Raw genomic sequence first — 22,952 nt, 5'->3', positions numbered from 1 at the left:
GGGATTCCTCTCTATTTTCTTTTTTTTTTAATGTTTGTAATATATTTGTACTTAACGGTGATAACCTACAAAATACAACTGTGCTAGTCAGTGTCTGACTGACATCATATCCTCCTTTGCACTGACACTGATGCTGTCCTTGTGCTGCCTATGACAAAATTAAGACAGCCAGACCTCAGAGAGCTTACCATCTAAAAGATCAGTTAGACAGAAGAGACAGACAAACAGGACACTTAAGGGTAGTTCATTTAAAATTACTTCTTTTTTGAATTTTCATTTTTATCTAAAACTCACATCTGTTTAGGTCAATGTTTCTTCCCATGACAGCTACCTATTTTGTAAAACAATGTACAAAAGTATTTGAATACAGGGAAAACAAAAGTATTTGAACAGGAGAATAACTGCAGAAGATCAAAACCTCCTCAGCTCCGTACCAGGCATAAGATCATATTAGGTGTTATGCCCATATTATTAAAAAAAAAAGAGAGTCAGAACCAGGTCTCATAACAGCTCAACGTCCCTGGTCCGTCCCATCCCAAGTCCTTCCCCACCACCACCAAATATAAAATAGAGGCACTTCTTAAGCACTCAACGCTCTATGACATGATGCCACCTCTAGTTAAGGAAAACAATATTTCCTTTAACTCTTCCTGTCATTTTCGGGGGGGGGGGGGGGGGGGGGGGGAGGTGTGAGTGTGACATATTCATGGATGCTCTAATACAACTGTGGGGTTTCAGGCACTCTATTTCTCTTACAGGAAAAAAAAGCTGTAAGTACTACTTCGAAGAATGCTTTATTCTTCTGTTGTATCAATATCTGAAGATGCACAGCAGCCAACATGCCTGATACTAATCTAAGAACTGCAGCACCAGACAAACTGCAGAAAGGAATCAAATTTCTTTATAATATATCTAACAATATTAAGGGACTCATATGGGATGTCCTTCAGACAGGGACTTGTTCTTCAGTTTTCACTTGTCTGGAGATTTAAAAGAAGATTTTGAGTTCTTTAAGTATGTGATAGGGATCATACTATATATTGTAGATGTAGATACTATGATAAATAAGAGCAAACCACAGACACCTATCACTAGCCATTTAGTTATATTTAATGTTAAGACGTCTCTTGGGATTTCACCAGCACTACTGACTTCAGAAATATCTGTCCTCTGCCTTGTGCTCTTCAACCACTTGTTTCTGCCCTGCACTTCAGTCTGCTACTGTCTTAGCTGTGCTAACCCAACTGTTAGCATGGTCGTGTCATAAATTACATCAGAGAATTGATATGCAGAGAGAGAGGGAGGGATTGATTTCTTAAAATGTTATTCTAAAGGGCATATGAGCTCCTCTGCTTATTTCCCAGCTCAGCCACACCAACAGGTATGCTGGCATGACAAAGGGAGCAGAGCAAAGGAGAGGCAGTAACTTCTGACATTAATATTACCTCTTAGAGAACATAAGACTATACCTCACTTTTAATCTATAGGGTTTATAGGCATTTCAAAATATTTTGCGTGGAATTGTGCTTAAAAGCATTTGTGAAAGGGCACAGGACTGAACACATCCCAGATTTGTAACAGGTTATAAAACTTCATCTAAGGCCAACTTCAGTCCTAATTGTTCATTACAAAAACACCAGTAACACATAAGAGTTCATGAAAATCTTCACATGAATTGAATTGGGCATTTCAGTCCAATACGGTGTGCTCAAACCAAACACGATATCCAGAGTGTTATTTAGTCCCACTACAGTCAATCTCAGCAGAGGCCTAACAGTGAACAATCTCAACATCAACTGCAGGCGAGCAGATGCACCTAGATAACACACCATGAGCAATGCTGAAAACTATTCTCTGTCCTAGACAAGAATAAGCTACCAAAAGAGGCCATGCTTTATGAACAACAGGCTCCCACATCTTTTGCAGTCAATGCACAAAGTCATTTGGGGGAGATAAAACTGGGAAAACAATATATTGCAATCAACCAGCCTTGTATAAGCACTCCGGTTTTAATATATTGCAACCAACCAACCTTGTGCAAGCGCTCTGGTTTTATCTAACATACAATATGAAAGATAAACCTTACGTGATACCAATATTCTCCTAGTAGTTTGTCATAGGTATTGTGGTCTCATTGAAAGACAATGTTTGTGGTAAAGAGAGTTAAATTTTCATGGGTCAACTGCCATGTGGAAAAAAAATTTTTTTTTCAAATATCTAAACCTTTCTTCAGGTCAGCAACAAAATTCACAAGCTTCACTATAAGCACAGGTTTGGAGCAAATGTTTTGAAGTTGTAGTCCATGTCCAGCAGCAACCTAACTTGAGTTATGCCTCTACCTTCTCCATTTTTTATATAAAACTTCAAATCTAAAACAGAGATCAGTTAAAATGTACACAAGTTGATGAATGCTAAACAAAGTGACTGAAACAGCCTCAATGCCAAAATTTCACAGAAGCTGTTAAGCATTAGTGCTTGTAGTTTTATCTCATGCTAACTGTAACGTTTCTTAAAATTGTGTCCCTCATCTTCCTTTTTACTTGGCAAGCACTAATTTTACTGCTCACAGGTATTTCCAATAGCACAGAAATTCCCTTGCTGCATTCATACCAAAAATAGTAGCTTCAGGGATAAGACAGTATCAAAAACAGTGAAATAAAGCAATCCTTAACTGAGGCAGATGCGTGAAATGTAATCTTCAGACAGCAGTGAAGCTGGAGGGCTTGGAGATAGAGAAGTTTTGGGAAAGATGAGAGATGTCAACAGGAGAAAGATATGAGAAAGGAAGTTGAAGGGGGGAGGGTGAAGCAATGAAGGAAGAAGAGAACTCTCATTCTAGGAAAGTAACGTTGTCAGCTTCTGATGGGGTTTGAGATGACAAAAACGTCATCTCAAAAACTAGGAAACAAGATAAGAAAACTGAAACCAAACCTGAAAAGCAAATAAAATATAAAATGAGAACAAAGCAGGTCACAGTTCCCGCAATGGTAATTTGTTTCCAAAAAAGATGCTGCATGTTTTCCGCAAAAAGGAACAAAAATATCAACGTATGAATCTTCTTTGCTAGTTATATTAACGCTGTTAGTTTGTTGCTGTAGCTGAGGTACCTACAGCATGTACAGCACATGCAACGTAGATTTTGTGAGGTATGTGGATCAGCTCAGTACAAGGTACAGCATTCGTTCTGAAGTTAGGGGATTTTTTCCTTAAGAATTTACTCTGCGCCAAGTGAACTAACATGAATCAATTCAAACCCATCATAAAGTCTGAGGCACTCTGTCAGACGGATTCTTTTCTACCAGCCAAGCAGCTTTGATACAATGGTACCAAATCACAACACTTTGAGAATGCTGACCTTGCTTTTAACATTTTACCTAACATTATGAAACAAATTTATAGCTGAATTCCCCTGCATACCCAGAGCTCTGCACTTGCAAACATGCAAGGAAACACAAGTTACTTTGATACCATATCTACATGAATGACCAATTTCCCTGTGTCTGAGCAAATTGTTTTCAACGTGCACACAAATAGCAGAACCAGATCTAATATTAGTAAGTTTATTGAGTAGTTTCATCTACTAGCTACTACCTATGAGTACATTTTTCATTATGTTAGGGGACTGAAAAAGTTTTTAAAATAATCTCATGACTTAGCATAGAAAGCAGCTCAACTTCTGTGTGAGCTTACGTTATTTTTACTTGGCAAAAGCAATACTTTCTCTCAAATGCTTGTGAAAACAGCTGCCTCTAAACCAGCACCTGAATTCATCTTCACTTCCCATTTCTGGGAAACCACTTGGAAAACAACATTTTGGATTTTCCTTCTCAACAGAGTAATGCGATAAAGCACCTTTCATGCACCCCAGAAAAATAAGGAGAAAAAAGCTTATGGTCACTAACTCTTACTCACTCTCCTAAATAAGACACATCTTTTCTCTTAGCCATAACCAGGAACATCCAGACTACATTCCCAGAGGGCTTACTTCCACATACTCCATCTACTTCAACGGTAGGAGCTGAAGACCTGTCTTTTAGCATCAAACCGTGTCTATGTTATTAGGCACAGGTACCCAAATTAAACAAACCAATGCATCAGCATCCAAATGAGCTTCTACACAAACGAGCAAATATCATTATCTTAAGCACTCCATTCATCCCCCTGAACTAGGCAGAGATTTGAAACCATACTAGCCCTGAACAGTAACACAAATAAACTTGATGAGACCCTCCTGTACGCCTCCTGCCTCCCAGCGCTGCCCAGACACTTGCTAGCGGACAAAACAGCAGTAAGAGAGGCACAGAGAACGGCAGCCCTTGCTAGCGGGAGCTGCCGCAGCAGAACGCACTCACACCAGCAGCGTGAGTGAAAAAAGCCAGGGTCTTCTTTCCATCATAACTTGAGGGTCTCAACAGCCAAGCTGTGGCCTTCTCCATGCAAAGGGAGAATGTAAGTAACTCGAGTCACCACGATGGCCTTGCAGCCTGACTTCACACCAAAGTTTTATACTCACAAAAGTTGGTACATCATTAACAATGTCTCAGATTCCCCCCCCACCCCCGCCTTTTTTCCTTTATATGCCTTGGACAAGTCAGACTGCCAACACTACATGGAGACTCTGCTTCTGCAAACACACACGAACAGAAATGCACCATAAAAGCATGAACATTCCATAGAGCACGCTACGCTTCCCTGCCTTGCGCTGCGCTCTCCATTCAGCCCAGAGCTGTGCATTGGCAGAAGACTCTCTTGCTATTTCTACATAGCATTTTCTCTGGAAAGATCTTGATCAGCTTCTGGAGTTCATAATCCAGGCTTCTAAAAAGTGCCATCACTCAGGTACTTTTTATTGCCTTATTTTCTATGACACAAGCCTTGTTTTCTGTATTCAAACACCAGTAATAGTTTTCACAGTCACATTTGTGAGTACTGATTTGATTAGAAATAGAAAGCTAAACTCTCCTCTCAGATTCACTGTTCTGTAATTCAGTTTTAAATGACAAATCAGTTACTGCATCTTGGAGTTTGATAAGTGAACTCCGAGAAACTCAGGAAAAGTACATCCGGTGTAAGTCCAAATTTCTGACTGCTTGAGACATCACAGCAGTTCACATATGCATGCATTGATCAATATTTGTTATAGACACCAGTACATGAATGATTTCTCCTAAACACCCCTCTACTGCATACCAAACTGACTATTTTTTAATGTCAACTTTTTTAAAAATTGAGAGAGGGAAACATGATTCCAAGAAAAATCTACAGCTCAGAGTTAAAACATCCTTTGAGTCATTTCCAAATAAATGAAAATGTATTTTATGGCTTGCAAATTTTAAAATTTTAAAATAATTTTATTGAACAATTTGTTTGTGTCAAAATTGTAAGTTCCTTCTTTGCAGCTTCATTTCAAGAGTTTTGGGGTTTTTTTTTTAGTTTAGGCAGAGGAAATTGAACTTTATCAGAACATCAGTGCTAAGAATTCTTTTTTCTCTCCAGAGGTTTGCTGATGCCAGACAACACCAAAGACTGGTCTCACTGTGCTATTCAACATTTAAAAATATGCTCTGAATCAGGTGCAAGAGGAAGCGAACAAAACCACACTTGAAAATTTCTTCTTTACATGACCAAAATGAAGGAAGACACCCTCATATTCAAGTTCTCACAAATGTATAAGAGGAAAAGAAGCTGAATTGCAGGATTTCCAATAGAGCTATAGTTCTCCTCTTGCAAGTAGTGAGTACTTATCTGGTAGGCAGAAAAATTTGAAGATGTTTTTAAATAAGCACAGGAATAACAGGACCAGTCTCCTGGCAAAAACCAAGAGACAAAACAAAACTGCAGAAACAAACCTGAAATTCAGAAATGGAAAAGGCCCAAGAAGGGAGGGGCACGTACACAGGACTGCAAAGCAAAGTGGTGAGAGAGGCAAAGGATGAAGGCAGCGAAGGAGACAAGGCAGTGATGAAAAGCAAACAGTAACCATGGAAAACAAGTTTAAACATTATGTGATGAGAGCATAATTAAGTAGAAATGGTCATACAGATTATGTTCTTTAGGTGTAAGGCTAGAGCAAGGGAGAACACAGGCCAGCACCAAAAGTCAAGTGTGGAGGAAGGAAACTGGCAGCTCTGCAGTCCAGAGCCGGCGACAAGTGGTCAGAGCAGTCTGCTGTCTCTGCTCTCCCACTTCACCACATTTCTGTATCTCATCCCTCATCTCTCTTCCTTTTCACTGTAATATGGACTGATAAAATATTGTCTATATTACTCCAAAACCAACTTTAGAAATTGCAGTGAAGTTATAAACAGGAAAGCGTGAAAACGTTTTATCCTGTACGTGTCCCATACCTCTGAACTTGTACCATGGGGCAGACATGCACTGCTTCTTGGTATGATTATGGCTTTGTTAACATGAAGTTTGTAAGTAGCACCTTTTCCTAGTGTTTAGGGGACTATTCAAGGCACAGGTGGACTACTCACTTCCACAAGGGAAACAGATGTAAGGAAATATCTAAAAGCTCTACAATTTGAACAGAAATGTTCTCATGCACTCCCATTTAACTCCGCCTCCAGCATCAGCATGCTTAGCGCTGCTGAACTGATGGTTAATCAGATTAATAATACATACAAAGGCAAGATTTAAAATCAGTCTGGTTGTGGCTCCTACAGATTCCAAATTTATGCCACCCACCTGTGGGCGGCAAATATCCATCAAAAAAACAAAATGTAAATGTGAATTACTCTGTAAAAGTTCAAAATCAAAGTGCATGTTACGCTTAAGTTCCTAGTATTTGAGCTCCTTCACTAAGTTTTGGATGATATTATCTAATGCTTGCCAGATATAGGAAAATTACTTTGGTTTTCCTATGTTCTGAAAAAAATGAATTTATATTCCATTTTGTTTAATTTTATAAGGAAAATGTCTGCAGAAAGTGAGACAATATTGGGATTTTTATTTATTTAAAATCAGATGCCTGGTCTAGAATCCACTTTTTCAATCACAAACCACATGCTAAAGTGTGTTAATAATATTAATATAAATAAAAAAATATTGATCCTAATTTAAAGCAACCTTGTACTAATTTGGCCAGGAAAAACCTGTTTGTTTTCTAATTAAGTACAATCACGCTTTAAACAAATATTTTTTGCCACAAAATATGCAACTGAGAAAAACCATCTTACATCCAGTCTACGTCCCGCCTCCAAGTTAGCATATACAAAAATGTAGACCTCACCACTTTGAAAATGGTATGACAACATTACTGATCAGGTGGTTTAAGAACTTTCATTAACTTCACTGAGCTAACACTTCAAGACTCCTAATAAAGCTTGTTTCCAACACCCAGATCATTTCCCACAGATCACACAGACTCTCTGTGTCCATCCACTATATAGGGTACTCGGGTTGTCTAACCTTTCTTTTTAGCTAGCTGAAAAACTCTAACGGAGGTCCTCCCTCTCCCCAAACCAAAACACATTAAAACTCAGTCTCAAAATAAACACCGAACTATGTCACTCAACAATATTCAGTATACCAGAGTAAGAATAAAAGAGGCTGCCATATACACAAGTGCTTAAATCTCAAAAGATGTATATATATTGTATTTTCAAATAAACCAGTGGTGACCAAGAGATAAGATAAAATCATAAGAAATCGCAACAGCCAAGTAAATACCTTAAATGCAAAAGAAAGTGATCTCAAGAGAAACACGCACAGCGATTCCTGGCTGGCCATTTGTTTCAAACAGCTATGAAATTTCCTATTCATTACCTATCCACACAGGAAAGCATTTAAAAGAAAACTTGCAGGTAAAAAAAAAAACCAAACAAAAAAACCCCAAACACTAAGAAATTTGGTCTCACTCCTTGTTCCACTGCTCTTGAAGGGACAGCTTTTGAAGGCAAGAATACATTGAATGGGATCATTACACCACATGTATACTACAACCTCTTATCAGGACTTTGATAGCAATAATATTTAGACATAAAGTAGAGGCAACTGTTTGGACAGTGGCTGCCACAAGCTTGGCATTGTTTCCTTTCCTAATGGCATGTTTTACTTTGCAAATCTTCTGTGAGGTGCTGGGTGATGTCACGTCCTAGTCATCTCCCCAAGCCCAGAAGCAACTCCCAAGGTATATTCAGGTACCTTAGTCAGAGAGCATACAGCTACTGCTATGCCTCACCACTCAGGAAGATTATTCTCTTTTTACCTCGCACTGGTGGAGGAAAAAACTACATAATGTACTACTGAGTCACCGTGAAATCAACAGCATCTCTGCTTGACACTTCAAACTGCACTGTGAGTTTTGGACAACAGCTTACCCCAGTGAAGGCTGAATGGGAAACTGTGGAAAACTCCTCACCCCACCAGTGACCTACATTCAATTTTTTGCTCTACTCTCCTGAAAGGGCACAGGCAGTAAATCCTCCCTCAAGTCATTTACATATTTTGGTAAAAACTGGATTATATAGTGCACTGAGTTACTCAGCTAGTATCAATTAGCCACTGCAAGAAACACACATCATGGGCTTGCACAACGTCACTGACGTATTTTTGCTCATATCAGTTCTACTTTAGAAATACTTTACACCTTTTGGCACCTTAGAGTTGATTTTTGGGGTATGAAATATATTCATGAGAACTAACCCTGAACTGGTTTTCTTAAGTAATTCTGCCAAGTGTCCCTTACATGTTCACAGAACAAAATTATTTTAAGTTGAACATATATTCAGACCTATACGCAACGCTAATCTGGGAATTTTATTTTATTAAGGTTAAAATTTGCATATAAAACATGCTCGGAATAGCACCTTCCAAAAATTCAAATACTGTACTTTTGTCAGCTTCTTCAGCATCACACTGCATTGTGCAGTGTACCTATGTTGCTACTTCATATCAAAGGCTCTTGACAGGCAGGCCTTGAGACCTATGCTGGCATATTACAGTTTTAAACTGTAACTGGGTGAAATCTAAGATCTGATTTACTTGTGGAGGTTAGCAGCAGCTGAAGTGTGTCATTTAATTTCACTTTCGTTAATCATTTTATTTGACAATACTTTTAATTTCTTCTGTAATGTTACTTTCTACTTAGCAACGATCATTATTTACAACTGTTTTTAAACAGGTTCCCAAGTTTATCAGCTAATGCATTCATGATAAAATTTTACACTGATTTAATTATTGAATGGTTATTTTGGAAATTAAATCCTTAGTTTTCAACCACCAACTTTTCACCTTCGAAATGTCATGAAGAAAGCCGTGAAAATGCAAACAATCTGTTTAATAGAACTTTTCCAAATAAATCTCATCTCATGCTTCACAGCTAAAAACATTTAAGATCCAAAACCTAAGATCCAGCATTTCTGCTATAACATGTTTTGACCAAAAGAAAAAGCCATCTCCCTAAATACACTTAGTGTTTGCACAGAAAGATGCATTAATTTTCCCAGCAATGTCTTGTCTTTCCAAAGTCTTTATGACCTCAATCACCTACAAACAATATAAGCTTTTCAGATTTATAGATAACTATGTTGGAATAAACTCTTCTGACTTATTTTTCCATTACCGAACTATTTCAAGTATCGATCCTTTTCAAAGGCATGCAGTAGCTGTGCGTCTGACATTTATTCATAACACAATGACTGTGTCACAATGAAAAACAGCAGAACACAATTCTTTATTAGCAAACACCTCTCTAGCCCTGTCACCAATGTTAAGTGAAAGCCCTCTAACACATTTTGTAAACATTTCTCATTAACTCGTACCTATTTCCTGCTGCAAACCATTCACTGCAGGTTTCACTTTCTACTGAAATTCAACAGAAAAAGCAGTGAATGAAATTACAACCAATCTAACTACCAGAGCATTCTTCAGGCTAAACAAACCCTGAATTTTCAATACTTACAAAGAAACAAGCAGCAACTACTGTCTTTGAAAATACATTATTATTTGGGAGTTTTCACTCGAGTACACTTCTGCTTTACATAGGAGAACTACCAACTGTAAACAGCTGGCAACTGGTCTCCCCCTTGCCTGCACAAAGAGGGGGACTCTACAGACTGAGCAGAAAAATCATGGTCCAGCTTTCCACCAGCATACTAACATCTCCCGGGTTTGGCCCCACAATGTCATTAGCAGCTAGTCTTGGAGAATGCTTACACACGCTTCACTAACTCTTCACAGGAAATCACAACACTGCATAAGAGATGGTTTAAGCCACCATCTCCCTAGCTTGCAATTTGTGCCTCTGGGGTAGAGTTCAAGAGCGGCCCAAATCTCTCTGGTGGAGGTTTAGCACAGATACCCTTCAATAATGTTTTAAACTCATGAGATATAGATATAAAGGCTAGGAGACATCTTTCAGTAAAAGAGAAGTTTAGCTATGTCAAATCATTCCAAGGAAAAAGTAGGAAGAAAAAACCAAACTTAGTAATTACACTTTCTCTAACTTTTTTATATTGGAATGGAGCAAAGAAAGTCACCAAATTTATGATTTTAGAAGTATGCATAGATAAAGTATTGAGTTAATTGAATTGCTGTTTTCATCATTAATGCACACAACAAAGACATTTGGCAAGCAACATAGGGACTGATAACTATTTCAAGTTGCTCACTTCTTGATCATCTTTTTGTTTGTTTGTTTCTGCTTCTTTGCCTCCTAATCTTTGATTTTTATCAAGATGCAGTCAGCTAAGATTCAAAATGAGCTGCAGGAAACAGTAAGAAAAGCAGATAATAGTGCAAAACCACATTCTAGGTAATTCACAGTGTTGCTTGTGTCATTCTCTTGCTCATACAAAAGGCCAGGCACAGAGGAACGACACTGAATATTACGAAGAACACAGTTTACCAGTATCACAGTAATTAAGCTAAGTTTGTTGTAATCAAAACTCTTCAAGGATACACCAGTAAGAAACTGAACGCTTTCTTATGTAGATTCCACACAAAATCATTTCCCATTTTAAACGAGGTACCCAGTTAAGTATTACTTTTGAATAAGCATCTTACTGTATCTTGAACATAACCTCATACAGCTTATTTCAAGACAGACTTTTTTTTTTTTAAATCAAAGACCTTCTCAGATTCTCTTCTGTAGCCTTTATTAAAATCTCAAGTAGACAAGTAGAACTATGTCAAAATGGGTTGATTCAGACAGATCCAAAACTAGAAAATACATAGCAGAAGAAAAAGAGGTAGAGACGAGTAAAACCAGGAAGGAGCATAAAGGCCTGACAAACATAGGAAGTGATAAGCCACATTTTAAAAAGCTGAATGAATACTTTTACAGTAAACACAGCATCAACAAACAAATCATAAATATACATTTCTTAAATCCAAAGGAATGTGGTGGCATATGTATTTTTCAACAGGAATAGTACTTTTTGCATGCTAATTAATTTGAGGTGCCTGAGGGACGGCATGCCATCCAGAGGGACCTGGACAAGCTCAAGAAGTGGGCCCGTGTGAACCTCATGAGGTTCAACAAGGCCAAGTGCAAGGTCCTGAACCTGGGTCAGGGCAACCCCCGGTATCAATACAAGCTGGGGGATGAAGGGGTTGAGAGCAGCCCTGTGGAGAAGGACTTGTGGGTACCGGTGGATGAAAAGCTGGACATGAGCCAGCACTGTGTGCTCACAGCCCAGAAGGCCAACCATAACCTGGGCTGCATCAAAAGAAGCGTGGCCAGCAGGTGGAGGGAGGTGATTCTGCCCCTCTACTCCACTCTGGTGAGACCCCACCTGGAGTACTGCGTCCAGCTCTGGAGCCCTCGGCACAAGAAAGACATGGACCTGTTGGAGTGGGTCCAGAGGAGGGCCATGAAAATGATCAGAGGGATGGAACACCTCTCCTATGAATAACGGCTGAGAGAGCTGGCGTTATTCAGCCTGGAGAAGAGAAGGCTCTGGGGAGACCTCATTGCAGCCTTTCAGTACTTAAAGGGGGCTTCTAAGAAAGACGGGGACAAACTTTTTAGCAGGGCCTGTTGCGATAGGGCAAGGGGTAATGGCTTTAAACTAAAAGAGGGTAGATTTAGACTAGATATAAGGAACAAATTTTTTACACTGAGGGTGGTGAAAAACAGGAACATGTTGCCCAAAGAGGTGGCAGACGCCCCATCCCTGAAAACATTCAAGGTCAGGCTGGATGCGGCTCTGAGCAACCTGATCTAGTTGAAGATGTCCCTGCTCATTGCAGGAGGGTTGGAACTAGATGATCTTAAAGGTCCCTTCCAACCTCAACTATTCTATGATGATTCTATGATTCTCATGGTCTAAAAAAGGATGTGCAGTCAACCATGTCAGAATGTACCATTACAGAAAATTAGTATATAAATGAAGACCATTTATATACTGAAATGGAGAGAACCTTAAAAACATACACTCTCATAAAACAAGCCCTGAACTCAACGCAAAGTCCAGTTTGAGACTGCCATGAGGTAAAATTAATTAAAAAAGGAAAACATCCAGGTAGTTTGGGTAGCAATAAATATTAATGGTAAAACATTAATTGTTGCCACAGATTTTACTGTAACTTTGCGATAAGCCTTAAAGCTCATCGCTCTATGGATCAGATCAAGTCTTCCCTACCTAGGCTGTGGGACGTTCGTTAGGAAACTAGAACAAACGACTACACTGGGTTTACCCAATTCCTGGCTAGGGAAATAAAAAGCTGATGTGCAATGCATGATCTTCCCCAGAGCTGAGACCATGCAGTGACACCAAGTTCTCTTTCTTTCCTTCATCACTCTCAAAATATAAAATAGAATTAACAGGAACAAAACAGAAAAAGAAAAGAAAAAAAAAGAAAACCACCAACCAGGAAATCTCCTTCATTACACAGTGGTGGTATATTTTACTCAGAATCTAATACCTACAAGTAGACATGAGGAATATCAACAGAAAGCAAATGTCCCCCAACTCAAAAGATGCAGAGGATCACTGAATAAAAATTGTAAATCCTTTAGCTCTACAACTGTGCCCTACTTCAATCTCTGACTTGAATATTTAATTTGCACCATTGATGATAAAAATAGAAGTGCATTGGTCCAAAAATCAAGGCCTTTGTAAGTTCAGTGGAAAAACCAATCTTGCATTTTAACGAGATGTGAAATTCAAACACAATTTGCAACAGGCTTTTTAGGCTGATGTCAAGCCCATTTCGTGTGGTAACTGGAAATAGCAGAATGACCAACAGGCCCAGGTAACTGCAATAGCCATATACTATTTGTTTCTAGAGACTTTATAATTTTATGCCTATGTCATTTGAATCTCACAATCCCAGAGCAGACAGAGAGAACAAGCAGAGAACCCGCACAGCAAGCAGGAGAATCTAGGTCAAAGTGGGAGAGGGATTCTCTTAGAAATTAACTATACTGCAAGTATGAGAGAGCATGGAACAGCTTATACAAATTGTACTTCAACTTCTCCTCTCCACCCCCCGCCCTTCTATCTATCCACTGTACTAACACAAAACTGTCATGCTTTTCCTCTTTGGAAGCCTCCAAGCTTTGCAAAAGAGGGAGAAAAAACAAACAAAACCCCCACATTTCCTACCCGTCTTAGAGGGTAAACAACCGCATTATCACAGAAAAAAGATACACACAAAACTCTCCAAAGTTCATATGGACTTTATCTGCAAGTCACTCATTTATTGCCTTCTGGTTTTATTTATAGTTTATATTTGTGTTATTTTGACCAATATTTATAATTCAGGAAGTTTGGGGTTTAGTTGTCAGTTTCACCATCAACTTTTGGTTACTGAAATGCTTGTATTGCAAGTACTGCAGGGAATTAATTCCCTGTTTAAAAATAAGGTTTAAAAACATTTCTATAAACAAATGTGTGAGAAGACACAAGTCTTAAGCCCTGTTAAACCTACTCAAGCTCCAACTGTCCTCTTCCTCCAAAACCTCTTCCACCTCAAAGAGAAATGCATGCTACCAGAATTCAATGCTATGTGTTCAGTGTCTCCAGGATACATGAATCAGATACACCTAATACTTGGACAAGATCATCTTAACAACAAAGAAACGTGCTCAGAAACTCAGTTTTATTCTCTCACATTAGCAGTTTCTCATTAACTTTGGCTTTCCAAACCTGGTCACATTTGCTGAAAAACTGAACAGAAGCCTACATTATACAAGGACTCAAAGTCTTCTGATACTTCCAAAACAACCCAAGCACTCCCTGGATGAGAATTTTTCATTAATGATCAGATAGTTGTGGTACGTTCAACACTTTGTGATGTGGTCAAAAACAAAGATTATCATTACCATTTTCATCAATTGGAAGCAAACATCATAACTTGAAAAGTTATGACAAACCTTTAAGAAATTAATGAAGATTCATTTGGAAAGACCAGTGAGGTGATAGTCCACTAGTATCCTGTCACAAAACATTTAAGACCATAATCCTGAAATAGTCAGGCCTAAACATACACGCTCACGCTAATGGTTTTAGATTCATTGAAGTTATATGCCTAGCAATTTGTACAGACACTTTGGTGATGATCACTGCAGCAAATTATTACAGACAAGTACATTAAATTTATCTAGTGTTTGTAATGGTTTCCACTGTCACACCATGGCAATCTATTTCTATAAATTTTCAAGGACTTTTCAAAAAGGTGGTTGATGAGCTATAGCATTATTCATCCCACTCGTTCACCCACCTCATCACCTTGCCCAAAACTATGATTTATGTTCTTTGGGGCTGGAAATCATTTTTTGTAATTATTTAAGGGAGGCTTTTAGGGAGGCTACTGAGTGCTTGACCTTTATGTAACTCTATACAAACAGAAATAATATCTAACAAATAAGGTCTTCCATACATGCCAAGCATTTCAGCAGTTTTGCAACAGGCTACTGTTTTCTTGCTCATTTTGTCCAAAGCATTTCCCGGAGAAGGAAGCTGAAACCTGTCTGTATCTTCTGTTTCTTCATTCTCCCACATTCACAAGCACACCTTGATGGAGTTCAAGTGTCATTCATCCCAAACCAGTCCATCTCACTGAAACACTGGAAAACATCAAAACCCTACTCCTAAAAGCAATTATACAGCTAGTTTCTTGAGCAAACCACTAAGCTTTTTTTTTTTTAATTCTACCACTAAAAGAGCTCAGAGAATGAAGATACAGAGCTCTGTTTTTAATGATAGTCTTGTTTTTACTAGTTCATTTCTCTTTCTCCATTTTAATATCTTTACAAAAATACGCCATGTCTTGGCATGTTCCCCAATGCTCTGCAGTTTTAATATGACTTTATTAGTGAAAGTGCTCGTATTTTGCTCTATTACCTCACTTATTAAATTCACCAAATAAAATGTGAAACAACTGAGGTTTATCTCAACTGCTTCAGTTTTATTGAAGATTTCCTAAACATTCTTCCTCCTCTCTCTTCCTGGAAAGGTATGTAACTTTTTATAATAACTGTTGCTCTTTGTTGTGTTGATTTTGGTGTGTGTATCTCATGTACATCTGCCTGATCTTCCTGGAATCTGTTAAACCTGAGGGAATACTAACACACCAGGATCCTCAACTTCAGCATGACTTTCAGCTGCATCATAGCCCAGATTTCCTTTGCACTAAGACAGTGACTAAAATGATCACAAACTACATGACCTTAGTATATGCACTCAATATTTTCACAGCAGTTGCTTGCTTTTACATAAACTAGCCTTTTAAGTGTCACTGGAGAGTTAGCTACACTAGACATGTTATATGCTTTTAAACAATTAGGTACTTGTTTGATTGGTAGCAGTTGATATTTGATTCCCTTGTTTGTTTTTTCAAAATCATGATTGAATATTGTATGTTATTTCTAGACATCTATTGCAGGATCCCTGCTAGGGGGGTCTATGGCTATGTTCATATTAGATCAGTTCTATCATAAAAAACACTCTGTGCTTAGTTATACGTTGCTTAGAATATTTAAAAGCAGAGTACACAAAGTTCTTTTTCTGACAATATCTGGACACCATTTTCCCCCACAGGACTTCAAACACAGCTCTCTGAGGCCAGGGAACTTCTATTGACATCAATGGGCGCTGGAACTAATCCTCAGATTCCCATTTCTGCAACACATTAGTTTCAAACTTCCTTCAGAGAACAGGGATAGCAACAATTTGTTGCGGCATACCAAACAGCAAAGACTGCTGTTCGAGGAGTGTGCAGGGCTCACAGAGCTGAAAGAACAAGTATCAACACTATTTGTTGATTCTGGCACACAGGTAGAAAGGAAGAACCTGACAACCCTGCGGTAGTGAGAAATTACTCTCCAGCATGGAATTCGTAATGAAAACGCTGTCTGGCATCCCGTGTGCGTGGGAGGGCATTTCATGCTCCGTCAGGAACTTAATGCAGCAACAATGAAATTTACTGATAGAAAGGTGAGTGAGTGGGAATGGGTGAATACTGTAGAACTCAAGGAAAAACAAGTTTTATGTAGTTTTAGAAAGCATGATTTACAAACCTTCCTATTTCTGTGTAATGTAGCCCCTCTTTTTTCAAGCACAGTCAGTCTGAAAATAAGAAAATCTGTGCTATTATACTTGAAACAGAAAAAAACCGTCATCTTGTAACAGCTGATACCAATACTCATACAGAACATACGCATTAAAAACATACTCATGGGGTTACTTGCTTCCTTGTTTCTTCACCTATTCTCTAACTATTTAGGTGTTACTACTTCAGCTTCACCTCTGATTCCCATCCACACCACATACACCCTTCTTTTTCTCTAATCACTGAGAGATCAAAGAGTGTCTGCAAAGCGGAGCACAAAGTTCAAGTCAAATTTTCATACGTTATGTCAAAGCATCTAGCTATTAAATGCAAGTTTCACCATCACATCAAACATTTTGTAACCAGTATTTCATAAGGCTGTTAAAAGTCTTATGACTATATAGGCAGTATACAGCTGCTACTTCCACCATGCACAGGGTTTTGCTGCCATTTTCTTTAAAGAGTTGAAAAACATCAGAATATTTCCAAAAAATGACAGTTTCCATCACCAGGTCTCTCATCTAATTTTTCCCTTCAATCTTATTTCCTTGTAGGCACACTGTTCATTTACAGTTGACACACTTCTCCAGTTCCCTCCATCAGCATGCTTAAATAATCATTGAAATCTGTCAGATTAAGCAGAATATTCCATCATAAGATGACAAATTCAATAATCACTTCTTTATAAATTCAACTGAAGCATTTAAAAGTACCGCAAATATAAGGCTTATGGAGTCACCTCAGCTGCAGTTTACTTACATCTCACCACTAATAAGTACTTGCCAACTTCTGAAATCTCAAGGCAGCTTCCAGTACATTCATATGTGTTACAGGCTGTAGATATTGCACACACTCATTCCATCACCTATTTGGTCAACAGTTTGGAAAACTGAGTGTTTCTAAACCATATTATCCTTTTCATTTGTGTGTGTAATCATTTTAAGATCATTCATATTTTGTACACATTTAGGGAGAACAGCTCAAACAATTCTTTTAGAAACAGCAGAATGACTTGGTTGCAGTAGCAGGAAAAATCTGCAGTACTGTTTTTTTGGCCTTTTGCATATATACAACTTCAATTCAAGAAGGCTGGAGATTTAGGACTATACTGAAGTTGTTATTCACAGGAAAAAAAATGAAGGGGAAAGTTGAGAAGCAAAGAACAACTTGAAAAAGATAACCTTTCTTATTCTCACCGCTGCTACTAGCAATCAGAATTTCCAAAGTAATAAGTACATTATCAGATACGTAATTGAAATCCCATGCCACTTCACAGATATTCTCAGCTAACTGTACAAACAATACACTTAAAACCACAGAAATAACTCCACACAAGGCTAGCTATACATTTTAGTACAGTTGTAATTTTCCTCTCCACTTTCTTAATGGCCTCAAGTTCACCAACTGCTTTAGGAAGCTGACTACATGTTCATTTGCAGAGGCTTGTAAAATACACACATCAGCCTATCTAAATACAGCATATTGCAACCTCCACTTGTGTGTGGCAAGCTTCCACACAAGCACGCAATGGAAACAGCTGAACAGCAGAGCCATTATGCACCTAGAAGCATGCCCAACACAGCTACTGCAAGGATTGCACAGGCTTGTTCAATTTAGCATCGCCACCTCTGCACAAGCAGCTGTTACCGCGCACATAGTTAGCCTCATTAAAGAATCCCACACACCAGTGTCTTTCAAATTTGTCACTGCATTTTTACCTGGTAGCTTTCCAAGAAAGGTGACAAAGGCCACTAAAGAGGCCAAGACTAGAGAAACCATTGCTTGTAAGAACTATTGCCATCACTAAAACTGAAATACCAGTACCAGGAATAATTAGTCTATTTGTGCTATACTGTGGCAACAAACACGGTAAAAAATCCATGTCTCTACAACCAATTTTACTTTGGGAAGAGAAATAAAATACTAAATACTATAGATGGAAGACAGGGGGGGTTTTAACCAATTATTCTACTTACATAAAATCGTATTCTAAAATAAATTCTGTTAAAATGACAACTAAGAGTGCCAGAAACATATTTGCTGGGTTAAATTCAGCCTTAATTAAGAACCTGTTTACTGGGTATTCAATGACGCAGCAATAATAATTTGCACTGCAAAATACTTCTTCAAAACTAGACTGTATTAAACAAACAGGCTGGATACGTTTATGTGGCACAAAATGTGAAACTCTCAGCAATTAATTAAAACATATGATATTAAAAAATTTCTGTGCATTAGGCATAGGTATCAAAGATTTGAAGCAAGCATTAAGATACCTGACTTATTAAATACCTTAAATAAGACATTGCTAGCGCACAAAAAAAAAAGGCAAAACCAACAATTTTAATTCCTCTGCTACTTGCACAATCAAAACAAAAACATATCTCATTGTTAATAAGCAATATACTAAATTTGTAAAAAAGACCACATTTTAACAAAAGCTATGTCTTAAACATGATTTAAGAGGACAAAAGATGTTCAGCATAACTAAACAACAAATGGAATTACCAGGTTTATCTAATTTTATCCTCAAAGGACTTAAAACCAGACAGAAGATTCAGAAAAATAATTAGATATTTTGGTTAACAGTAATCACTGAACCATTTCAAACACTCAGTCATATTGCAGCCCTGATTCACGCTTGCACTCTTACATCATCTTTACCTCTGTGTCCACTTACAAAAAGAGCAGTGCATAAAAATTAGGTAGTAAAATTATGATCTCTTAAAAAAAGGAATAATGCTTGAAATATACTAAATTTGAATAAATAACTGGTTTTGGTGCTACTTCAGGTAATTTTTAGATCTTTTCCTGTGAAATTAGGGTAACGATACCCTATGACTCAAAAGCAGAAACCAAAGTTGAACTGAACATATGCTGGCAATGACAGATCAAACAGATATGTAGGAGGTTGTGAACAATAGACTGGAAAAAGCTTTTACATATAGAATAACTAATCATAGGCTTACAGAATATACTTTCGGCTGTGTAAATCAGAATAGTCACATTAACCCACCATAGCTGTGTCTAAGCTTTACAGCAGGTTAGAAAAAACAACAGACTTAAAAACTAATCGTCAAAAAAAAATTTCAAAAGGCATATACATGGGTGAATTTCGAGCACTTGAGACTAAAGAAACATGCTCTGTGCCATGTGGTCTTACAATGTATAGGCCCAAGGTTTCCGATTCCACACTATTTATGTCAAAAGTGATTTCACCAGACAGCACTCGCCCACAGTTTGCCATCTTCACACATTTCATTTACCTTTAACTCAGCATCTTTCAATACAGTTTTTTAATTTACCTATGCTTTTCACACCTCCAGAACTTTCCTACCAGGGATTTTTCTCTGCCCTTTATCAGCCCCTCCAAAGTAAATCTAGTTCTTCTGCTTTCTTAATTCTTCCCCACTGTTTTTTTACTAATGAACACTCATCCATTAGTCACAACTTCTACACCAGATCTACCATGAAAGTCTTCTATACTCAAGCAGCAGAACACAGGTGTTACTCAGGATATAATTAAAAGGATCCTTACCTTTCCAAAATCTCTCACGTCAAACAAATCGAATGCTTCAAAAAGTTCACTTTTCTTCATCCCAAATATTTCACAACATGCCGAAAGAAAGGTCCTTATATTCTTCAAGCAAAGAAACTAGGGGAAAGAAAACAAAAGTACTAAGCATCAAGTGTGTCAACCAGCAACTTGTGTGCTCACTTTGGTCACAAATACATTACAAAATTCACTGATACAATTATTTCTAAGTCAGCACTTCCACTGGTTCTAAGTCAGCCATAAAAGTTCCCTTCAGACTCAAAAGCGTTAACCAAATTCCGAGTAGACACTTTGTGAACAGAAACTATTTTCTCTCTTTTTACGTAGGCAAAGAGAAATGACAGTATGCTACTAGACAGAAATTTGTCAAAATACAGACTTACTTTTCAGTTCTCTACAGACAGCATAGAACAAAACAAATAAAGTTACCGTAATAAAGTTATATTAATATGAGAAAGTTATTCTTCATGTATACATCAAGTGTCTTCAGCTGTTAAGATAAAAGTCTAGTTTGAATGTTTAATAAACACGTGCACTGTTTTAACACACTAAAGACATTATGAATACATATTCTCCCTCTGAAACACAGGAGCAGATGAAATTTGCAATTGAGAAGTCATTTACAATTTATCTAGTGGAGATTTAAGATCCTCAAACCACCTTGATTTCTGTACTGAATCAAAGGCTATTTCCCTTAAGGTTATCCACGTGCATCAATGATCATCTGAGTCCGGAAAAGAATAAAGCTTCTGCCACAATGCTCTCCTTATAAGGCCTTTAATGCATTTTCCTTTAGACTATTTTTTGGAAAGACCTTACCAGTACAAAAGACAGTAACTATCAATAGCATTGCAGCAACTAAAGAAGGATAGCTAAAAAGTGCAATATCCATTCTTGATAATGATTAGCACCATAAGGTATTAGTACCTTATGAGGACATTAGCTCCATAAAGATGCTGTTGTAGAGTCTTACAATTCACTATGCAGTACAGTTCAAAAGCAAATATGGCATTTATAAGTAACAGTATTTCAAATGACCCAGCACTGTGCTTTGCATATGCACTTAAAAAGTACTGATCAGCAACTCAATATTAAAATTGAGTTCCTAGAGTTCTCCATGTTATAGTGGATTCACAAGAGTGAGAATCATTTACATTAGGACAGATTATAGAATTGCTATATGTTCCAACTTAATGTTGTTTATAAAAGCAGTATCTTTGACATTAATACTGACTGTCACAACCATACCTTTCCTGAGTGCAAAGTAACAAGTACCCAAACTGCTCACTTAGACCAAATACGTCACTGCTTTACTCAGCATGAGACAACAAAATACCAATTCAACAGGGAACCCTACTTCATGTCTTACGTAGAACTAACCAGCCAGACACAGAAAAAGCAGAGCACCTGATAGATCACATTTACAGCAAGGTTACACACGTGAAAGCACCAATTCAACAAGAGAAGCTTCAAGAGTAGACAACTCTAGTAGATGGTTGTGGACATCAAGACAACAGCCAACAAACTCATCGCAAAGCATCACAAAAGCAATCCCTGCACAAGCCGCAGCTCCCAGGAAGGCATCTGTGACTGACAAGTGTCACGTCAAGTATAAGGGGCCACACATTACCAGGTGGAGCTGTAGGCTCCATCCTCCCTCCACTCCGAACAGCCACATGCTCCCAGCTCACATGGGGCAGCTGGTGCTGGGCTACATACTGGGCTGCTCGAGGACAACACTGCATTTATGCCGGACTGCTTTTATGCCTAGTGAAATTTGAAAAATGAGTCTAGCTCGCTTAGTCAATATCACAAGTTTCTCTGGTTTTGCAAAGATTATAATTTTCAAGTCAAAATTACAAGGTTAGAAGGCTAAGAGATGTAAAACGTATGTGCTTCTTCCACCATGACGCTGGCAGAAAGAACCAGAAGATGAGCTGGTTTGGGAGTCCACAGCTTTAAAAACCAGACGGCACATACAAAGTGATTATTGTTTTCTAATGTATTTTTTTCCCCATGTTTTTTATTATTTTTCTTAAAAGCCATCAAGAGCCACTAGGTTTGTCCAATGCAGAATACTGATTCAACCTGAATACCAATTTACTTTCTTACATTGAAATTCTCACAATGATTGATAAATTTTTTCCTCACTGGAAAACTCAGCTGCCTTTTTAAAACCTAAGTTTTGAAACCTGAAGTGTACCAGTGCAAAGAAAGCTTACAGCTGCATTAAGTTGTTTACCTCTAAAGAGAGCAAGAAGTTAAGGGAGAGACAGGAGCTGTCATGGGCCTAAGATCTGGCCTAGATTTGCTAGAGAGCATTTTAATGAGTTGCATTTAGCTTAATATAGCTAAAAGAACCATTTAATGTATCAGCAGTTATGCACAAACAAAATACCCTTCCCATTCTGTGAAATTTCTCCAATTATTAACAGAGAATAATCTGAGATATTCTTAACAGAGAATATCTCCCACAATAAAAGATAAAGATGGCAGCATTTTTTCAACAAGATTTATCCGTTACTTCAAATTTGGAGGGACTTTTGTGACATCAGCCTTTTCTGTTTAAATTATCATTACTATGAATTACATGCAAATAGATGGGAGAGCATATTATAAGAAATTAAGTTTCCCTTAGCCCACATATTTTAAAGGAAATGTTAAAGTACCTTCACTGTAAGTAATAAATTCAATTCTTTGGAATATTCTAACAGAGAAACCAGAAGAATCTAATCCCCCATCTACGCCCCCCCCCCTTTTTTTTTTAAATACTCACTAATTTATTAAGTGGTAAAGTGCACTTAACATGTACCTTAACATGTAACCTTAACACGTTAAACAGACTTGACATAATTATAATCTAATGTCCAATAACTATATGACAACACAGAAG

General features: G+C 37.9%; 1 protein-coding gene across 1 annotated transcript in view; it reads right to left on the bottom strand.

Moving 5' to 3' along the window:
- The window catches only part of VAV3 (vav guanine nucleotide exchange factor 3), a 176,271-nt gene that overhangs the window by 122,657 nt on the left and 30,662 nt on the right, over window positions 1-22,952 (bottom strand). Inside the window, exon 2 of the mRNA XM_050901036.1 lies at window positions 20,042-20,158. Within this exon, the coding sequence (XP_050756993.1) occupies window positions 20,042-20,158 (117 nt within the window). The remainder of the gene's footprint in view (window positions 1-20,041; window positions 20,159-22,952) is intronic.

Source organism: Gymnogyps californianus, chromosome 8 (assembly GCF_018139145.2).
Source record: "Gymnogyps californianus isolate 813 chromosome 8, ASM1813914v2, whole genome shotgun sequence".
Classification (NCBI taxonomy): Eukaryota; Metazoa; Chordata; class Aves; order Accipitriformes; family Cathartidae; genus Gymnogyps; species Gymnogyps californianus.
This window is presented reverse-complemented; position numbering and strand designations above follow the sequence as displayed.